The 8,997-nt window shown below is 41.8% G+C and overlaps 1 protein-coding gene across 1 annotated transcript in view; it reads left to right on the top strand.

The window, feature by feature from the left end:
• Positions 1-281: 281 nt before the first annotated feature.
• The window catches only part of LOC139743648 (uncharacterized), a 29,219-nt gene continuing 20,503 nt past the window's right edge, over positions 282-8,997 (top strand). Inside the window, exons 1-3 of the mRNA XM_071654113.1 lie at positions 282-684; positions 4,524-6,130; positions 7,333-8,424. Coding sequence (XP_071510214.1) covers positions 4,609-6,130; positions 7,333-8,424 — 2,614 coding nt within the window. The 5' untranslated portion in view covers positions 282-684; positions 4,524-4,608. The remainder of the gene's footprint in view (positions 685-4,523; positions 6,131-7,332; positions 8,425-8,997) is intronic.

Raw genomic sequence — 8,997 nt, 5'->3', positions numbered from 1 at the left:
TTGGTCCCTGCCTCCCCTCACCTACCTTTTATGTAGTGTGAGGAAACATGTTGAGATGATCCCTGCTTCCTTTGCCCACACTGAACCTCCTGTGTAGCGCAGAGTGACAATTATGCTAATGGGCCTGCTCTCCGTAGCTCTGTGCACTGCGCAGCGCGGTGACTGCCAGGCTCTATGAGCAATCAATTACAGGGGAAGGGAAGCAAGGCATGCTGGGATAGCTGTCGCAGGAAGAGAGGCCTGTCATCGCGGCATACACACACAGTGCACGGGGCCTACATCCCTATGCAGCTCCGCGGTCGCACAAGGAGCGCTTCTCATTAACTCCTGGCGAAGCCTTCGCCCCTACCCCTTTAGCCGCCATATTGTGTGCGTGCTGAGCCATCCATGTAGGCACACACACACAGCGGCTGCGTTTCTTTTTTTTTGTATATAGGTGTATATTTGCTATAAATAATCATCATAGTTTTTCGGGGTTTTCTAACCGTTTCTTGGTTTTCTCCATCTCTGGAATCTCGGCAGCAGTCTCATTGTAGCGAGTTTGTGTGGAAGATGATTTGGAATAGTCCCGAGAGGTCTTTATGGATGGAATGATCTAGCGAAGAGAAACACAGATGTCTGCGGAGTGGGAAAGCCGTTTGTTGTTCGGTCGAGTTCTGTCATCGTCCCTGTCACTTTATTTGTGTAAGTATTACTCATCTGTATCAATTAAATGCTTTGCCTTCTACTATATTTGTCATATAACCCACAGTACTGTCTTGAGTTAGATATCCTTCAAGCAATGTTGTATTACATACGAATTATCATAGATTTATATTGAGATGTCTTACAAAATATGTATTTGCATGCTGTTCGCCACCATAGCACAGCATAATATGCTTTGCTTCAGTTCTCATTTCTTTTTTTAATTTCTGTGTAATTATTCTATCTCTTATGATGTACAATGTATGAACTCACATAACAGTATGTTTGTACCACAATATTGTTGCTTTTACAAATAGTTTTGTTAGTTCTTCACAGCACATCCATTCAGATTGAGCAGAATTTAAGATTTTGTGCTTCTGCCTGTGTAACCTGACTTTTATCAAACTGATTCACTTTTTAGAGGTTGTAATGTACATGTAATAACAAGGAATACAATGTATTTACCATATGCCTGAGTTTGATTTACTTTCTGCAATTTGGACATTGATAGCACAATGTTCTTGTACTATTTGCACCTGCTAATCTGTGCCTTGCAAATATATGTTCAGTTCAGTTATCTCTGATGTGTACATGATACATGTGTTATATCATTTGCAGTAAAACGGCATGGTATTATACAAACATCAACACAACATGTCTAATGACCATCTGATGTGCATCAATGGTGCATAATAAATTCCAAAAGAAACACAATGGCTTAATCAACACAATAATATTGACTGCGTCATCTACATTAAGACAGGCTGATTCAGAGACTGTACGTGTGCTATCTACCCATGATGTAGGCACACTACTACCATGACTCAATCCATATGTCAATACATAGTATGTAGGAGCCATGTCTTACAGAGAGAGAGCACTCTTTGTGCATCTTCCCCAATACTCGCTCTCTCTGGCTCTCTCTCGAATTGTGTGTATATATATACTAATGCATTATATATGTATGTGTATGTGTGTGTGTGTGTGTAGGCCCTACTTGGTACAATGCTTGGTATGTTGGCTATGTCACAGCCTTGATCTCTAGAGGCTTGTGAGACACAAACCACCAAAGGACGTCATGGCTGGGGCTCACTCAGGGGGGAAAGATGATGAACACTCGCATATTCTATTTTAGAAATCTGCCTTTTCTTCATGAAATCATAAGACATATTGTCAAGATACATTTTTGTTCTTTCTTTTTATGGGGACGGGGGAGGGATAGCATATGATATGATTTTTTATGTTAGTATGCTTAGCTTCCAATAATTGGGTCAAATGATGATTAGGTCAAGCGACATTTGGGTCCAATATGTTCGTCCCTACGGTGCTTGTCACTGTACTTCATGCATCCTCAAAAACTACTGTTTTGCTTTGATATTTTACTTTTTTGCACTGCTTCTTCTTCTTCTTGTTTTCTTTTCCACACTTTTACTGCCAGTACTACTATTATAATTACATTATTGCTGCAGCTATCACTTTTATTATTACTTATGATTACATAAAAACTGTACTTCTACTGCCAGTACAGCTTTGTCTTGTGTGTCCTACTGTCAAAACTATCATTAACCCGTTCCTTTTTGATATAGGAACCTGGTATACCACGTTCCCGTAGTGTCTTATACGGGAACCTGTATTTCCAAATTGTAGACATGATTGTCTGCATTTGTGGCATAAATTCATGTTTATTTGTGTTACAATACTGACCAGAAATATGACTTTGATTGAAAGATTAGGTTCTTGTATCAATACCTATTCTTCTTCTGTATCAAAACTATATCATTTTCATCTACAGCTGTAAATTTACCTTTTCCAATATATAGTAGTGCACATCTTTTGCTGTGAAACTTGTATGAAGAAAGTACCAATCAGGGCTGAGCTCACTAGATTTTGACTTTTGCTGACTCCATTCAAGTGCCATTATAATGTATAACAAGAGAGTTTGTGAGCCCAGCGTCCACTCTATTCATTTCTCACATCCAATCAATATTTTGCATTATTTACTGGCACACGCAATTGACTATGGAAAGAAGATACATATAATGTACATGTATGTCTTGACTGCTTTCACACAAGTAGATTTCTAACCAGTTGATTCTTTTTTAACGGGCAAAAAAACAATCTTGATTGGGGGCATTGAAGGTTCTCGGAGAATTGTAGAAGGAACAGGTTACTTCTTCCTTTGCTGCTACCTTAATTAATACCATCACCCATATGACTATCACTAATTCTATATCTTCTGTTTCACCTGCCAACTGCTACTATATCAACCACTTCTACTATTCCATTGACAATAAACCTTTGATGTATGGGTATGTTATTCAGTTTTTAATATTTGAAAAAGATGGATAGTCTTTGAGAACACAGGAAAGGCATGAAACAAACACAGTGACCATTGTCTATGAATCAACATGATAGTCAAAGAAAGTGTAAGACAGAACTTGGAAAGTGTGTTTGTAGAGGGGTTTGAGATTCAAAGGGTAAGTTATTTTGTGTGACAGCATTTATTTTTGTGGGTTATTGCAGAATGCAGCAGAAGTGATAGTTTTGGAAGCAAGGGATCTACTTTTCCTTACTTTCAGTGATTGTAGGAACATTGATAGATGCAGCCATCATGACCAAAAGAAACTATGGATTTTGTTGTTGTTGTTGTTTCTGTAACCATTATTATATCCTGTCATTGCTGTCATCGTTGTTTCCAACATGAACAAGAGTAAAAGTAGTAGTAGCGCTACAGTATGGGTAGTAGAGTATCACCATCATTTAGATCAGTGTCATCTGAAATACTCTGTAGAATATTCAAGTGGAAAGAAACTGAAATGAGCATGATTTTTTTTCTTATTGTCTGAAAATTTCTCTCAGAATTAAGGACATCTCAGTTACAAAATGCATTTAGACACACACATAGCTTTGGTCGTACACACAGACAGACACATGCACCCACACTCTATCTCTCTCTCTCTCTCTCTCTCTCTGAAAAAAGCACAGTACAATGAATGAATGGATTACTATAAAAAATAACTTGGCAGTAGAGAGTAGACCCTAAAGGGCACATTCCCTCTTCTAATTTTGCACATCCTGCCTTCCACACTCGTATCACACACCGTCATTTGCATTCTTAACATCTGTTCTACACTGACAACTGGGATATGCCCTTTGAAGGAAAAATTTTGTGCAAGCAAAATTACAGACGAGTAGGATGAACACTAAACAATAGGAAAACAAATTTGTACATCTTGTTTGCATGCATTCAAACTTCAGTCATTGTTTGTGCAATTTAAAGATGTCACAGGAGCTTTTTTATAATTTCCTTTGATTTTGCCTCAAACTGCCACCAGGTTTTTGATGTATGAAATCAAAGTTTACTTTAATATTTTCAGTGAAGTTTTACGGCCTTCTGTGTTGTGTGTAGAGAAAAATTTTTGTGATTTATTACTAAACTCTTCATGAATTATAAGATGTTACATTACATGCAACATGGTTTGTCAAATTTGCCATAAAAATGTTATTCTGGCAGATACATTGTAATTTACTTTATTCATTGAAAATAAGATGAACAACCCTGAAAATACTGAACTGGGATTCATTTCAACTCTTTATAAATATTTCTATCTTTTGCATCAAAACAATAGGTGACACAAAATAATGGATGTGCATTGTTTGATAGACTTGTTTGTAGCAGAGTACATAAGAAGGAAAGAAGTAATTGTTTCAAATAAGATATCGAACATTGAGAAAAAGATAAAGAAAGAAGTAGGGATCCCTAGGAATGCCTGTTCTTCTCAATTTTTGTGAACATTCTGCATAATGTCCTTATTATATTTCTAACATTCTCTTCACAGCTTTTTTATTGTCATCCTCATCTGCATCTTTGTGCTGTGGTCGGTAGCGGAACAGCCTCTTCAAGGGGCTCCCTCAACCGGCAAGATGCCCTCAGGATCTTGGAACTGCAAGGGTGTCAGCATCCAGAGCTCTGACCTCTCAGATGCAGGATATGCCTACCAATCCCTCTATCAGCCTGTTGTCAAGGGAACGTACCAGCATCATGAGAACCAGTCGCAACATCAGCAGAGCCGGGATGGCTTCTCCCTGGAGTCCCACCACTTTATGGACCTTTCACAGGTCCTGAAGGAGGTTGAGGATGAAGGGAGCCTCATCCCGTCTCCAACGAGGCTGGCGGAGAGGAAGCGGAGGCTGAGCAATGAATCGCTGAGTGGAGATGAGGAGGAGAGGACACAGCATGCGTCGATCCAGCAAATGAAGAACACCTTCTCGATCAGCTTGGATAGTCTGAATGAGAACCATGTGGACTCGTCTAGCAGAGTTCCTCCGGAAAGCTGCAGGATAGAGTATGACAGCGACAAGACTCCTACAGTTGACAGAAGCTTTTGGTCAGAGTCTGATGATGATAGTCCAGTGGTTGAAGGGGTCGATGATCCCTGCTACTACGACGAAAACGATCTGAGTTATCATCAGGCACTCAACATCAGTGGAGCGGTGTTGGAGACACCGACCAACTTGAACAGCTTCCTCCAATCTTCTGACCAGGATGTAGGGAAGGAAATACGTAACATTGGTGTTGTTACCGATGACTTTGAACTGGACAATGAGCTCGAGGAGGATTACATTGACGAGCAGAAGAGCTATTCCTCGCAGGATGCTGCGAGCTCGGCATCCTCAGAGAGTCTCCGATCGGCGTACTCCTTGCAGACTCCAGCATTGTCATCCAGCCCAGAGAGCTATGAGATGCTCTATCGCAGTTTTGAGGTGGCAGCCATGATGGAGAAGGAGCACAGGAAGAACGGAGTGGACCTTGATCCTCCAGAGGAGTCTTCTCTTGATATTCTGAACAAAACATCACCTAAGCTTCAGAGGATGAACTACCAAAGAGGAGGAGACACAGGATCAAAGGAAAGCTCAGATGAGTCTAACCTCTCCCCCGTGGCTGCATCAGGTGGACCATCAAATATCAGGCTGGCGATGGGTAATCAGAGTGAAATTAAGTGGTTCGACCACCGCCCATCCACATTGGACTTTGGGAGTAATAAGGCACATTCAGCGGAGGACATTAGTTCTTCGAAGGTCATCACTTTTGCTCAGCTTGCCCAGCAGCGGAAGAAACCAGTGCCTGCAGAGGTTGAGAGAGACGACCTCAGCAGCCAGGAGAGTCTGCCCCACTGGACAGAACTGCTCTCAGTGAAAGGTGCGACCTGTGCAGCCCAGGATATTCCGGGAAAGGGAGCCAAGTACAGGAGTCAGGAGCAACTCCTGGATGCCCCGCGGCGACCTCAGTCACTGCCGATCCAGCTGAGGCACCTCCAGAAACCCACCATCCGCCCTCATGTCACCCCACCACAACATCCCAGGTGTGTCACCAGGACTCTGAGTGCCCCTGAAGGATTCACTGCTGGACAGAGGACCAGCAAGTCTTGGGGAGAGCATGATGAGGGTAAGTAGAAAACTCTGTCAGCCTTTGCGTGCAGGTATGGATGCCATCAACTTTCATGTCGTTTTCTGCATGTAACTGTTGTTTTACACTGTATACTTATGCAGTGGTTATTTGAATTCCTCCAAACTGATCAGTTGCTAATAACAATGATGAAAACAACTTGATGCAAGGATCATTAATTTGAACAATGATTCTGTATTCAAAAAATTTCAACTGTGTTTTTGAAGTTCCTTTGAAAGATTATGTATGTCCTAGCTTTTGGTGAGCATAGCTCTTTTTTTTTCTGAAAGGTATTAGAAGTGAATTACTCAAAGAAGTATCTACAGCATGTTTAAAGGCAAGTTGTATTTATAAATATTAGAAGGAGAATGTTGTGCAATTCCTTTTTTTATATTTATAAAATGCAGAAAGCACACACATACTTGGACAAATTCATTCATGTATGTCTATATGTATACACTATTAAAGTAAAGTGTAATTTGCCAGAAGTAGTCATTTCAAGTGTTTGATGATGGGGCAGTGACATCTGTCAAAACGGTTGCATGGATTTTGTTTTGTTTTGGTTGAGGCCTGCCTGGCTGGCCAGGTAAGACAAGGTTTTCTGGTCCACTTTCTGACATCCTTCTGCAAACTTCCTGTTCCAGTTGACCTCTGGGATTTGCAAACAAACAGCTTAAAGAGAAAACACTGACCTAACTCACTACCTTGTACAAGGATGTCACTCTACTTTTCACACCATACAGACATAATATATAAAAACACACTATGAAATTTGTTTGTATCTGCTTAATGTTCTTTTTTTCTGAACTTGGGTCTACACTTTGTGAAATAAATGATTTCTTTTGTTCTGTATGTACATGGATGATAATATTGGTTGTTATTCAGACTTGCAGTGTCTGACACAAGCGTCTTGTGACACAGATACTTCATTGTCGCTTTTAGGTGCCGGTTAAACTATTTAAAAGTACTTCCTATCTAAAAAGAGCACACATTTGTATGTCATAATATATTTCTTTAATGAATACTTGTAGGTTGTGATGAATGTGGAGCAATGTTCCAAGAATTTTTTGACTTCATAAGCAGTTTAGATGATGAATGAGAGAAAAGAATAGGGGAGAAGTCTCAATGTCATAATCTTTGATGTATGTAATGTAATGACTGACTTCAGAGTTGTTGCATACCTGTTTGGAATTCCTATGCAGGAATTGGTGAGCTCTCGGAGTCTGAGGCTGATGAACTGTCCCCAGACCCAATGGAGGAAGCCCCTGTCAGGGACGTTCCCACCCACTCCCTTCCCCCGCTGCTGAGGCAAGAGGAGATAGAGTTTGGTGGACCCATGCCACGCAGGCACAGAACTACCACCTGGTGCGGGTCCTTTGCCGCCAGCAGACGCTCACTGCTAGGAAGCAGGGAGCATCTGTCTGACACGGATAGCCTGGACTCGTGGCAGCCCCCACCCACCGACATCAATGCAAACATCGCCTCCAATGGCAGATCCCCCAATGAGGGCGGTAACGTGGGAAGCGTGTCGGCGTTGTACAATGCGCGGAGTATGCCACTGAATGCCTCTTTGTGCAGGAAGAACTTCCAAGACAATGTTCAGCGGTCGCGAAAGAGACACTACTGCAAGGATACGTACGCGGAGCGTATGCTGCAGCATGGCGGCGTGTTCATCAGCGGAACTGAGAACAAGCCGTTCTTGCTGCAAGACATTGACTCGAGCAAACCCAAAGTGGAATCAACATCGGTTGTGCCAAAGACGCGCAGCCTGCCCAGGAATATGGGCGTGGCCAGGAGGCGAAATGGAGCCTCGGCCAGTAGTGGCGGCAAGAGCCGCCCAAAGAGCATGGAAGGACTACCGTCCTTCTCACACGGCATGGACATTGGGAACTTCAGTACCCTCATGCCACACAGCAAATTACTGAACAAATCGAAATCGCAGGAAGATACACCCAGCGAAAAGTGGACGCTACCACCTGTCGCCACTAGTGTATCAACAGCAACATCGACAGTAGCATCAGTTTCCACCGTGCAACAACAGTGGGAGGCATCTGATGCTGCGGACTACGCCTCCCTCAACTCGTGTCTTCTGAAGAAATCCTCTCCCTCCAAGGAGACGAGGGTAACATGCGAGGAGCTCCAGAGCAGCGGGGATGACTGTGACCTCTTCCCACCCTCCTCACGCCGCATCATCAGGATAGAGAACGTAGCCAGGGACGCGGAGGTGAAGTACATCAAGCATCGTCCGCTGAAGCCCATCCATGTGGTGGACGCAGAACACCACCGAAAGAAAGGTTGGCATTGCTTTGTACCCGTGTCTCTTTGTAGCATGCTAGCATGTATTCAGTGCTTGTTTATGTTTGCAACATCGTCACCCATCACCCAAGTATTGTACCTTGTTATTTCCTCTTGAGAAAAGATTGTTTTCTGAATATTTCATTATACCTCATGAATGATATCTTGTTTTCATGTCATGTAATTCAAATTTGTACTACATAAGAAAGATACATTTTTTTTTTAAACTGTGGTCTTTGTTTGTCCAATAGTTTCTTCAATAGTGAAAGATCAAAGGGGAAATTTCTAAGGTTTCTAAATACAAGCACAGTGCCTCAGTCTTGGCTTAACTAGAAGATGTAGATTCCTGAAAGTTTGAAAGAATGAAAGACAGGAATATCATGACGAGAAACATTTTGAAGCATGTTCTTTACTATTTGTTAAACTAACATTATTTAGTCAATGTTGTCTTTATCTGCTGAGTTTTTGTTCCTTCCGTGTATGTTTCATTTTGGCTTTCATTTTTGTTTGCATGAATAATAAATGAACGTGTTGAGTTTCTCACTCGTACTTACTGCTGTATCTCTTTTGCT

This window comes from Diadema antillarum, unplaced genomic scaffold (genome assembly GCF_040938485.1).
Source record: "Diadema antillarum isolate AM-2024a unplaced genomic scaffold, OU_Dant_1.0 seq00001099_RagTag, whole genome shotgun sequence".
Classification (NCBI taxonomy): domain Eukaryota; kingdom Metazoa; phylum Echinodermata; class Echinoidea; order Diadematoida; family Diadematidae; genus Diadema; species Diadema antillarum.
Note: the sequence above shows the minus strand (reverse complement) of the source record. Positions and strands in the feature narration are given on the sequence as shown.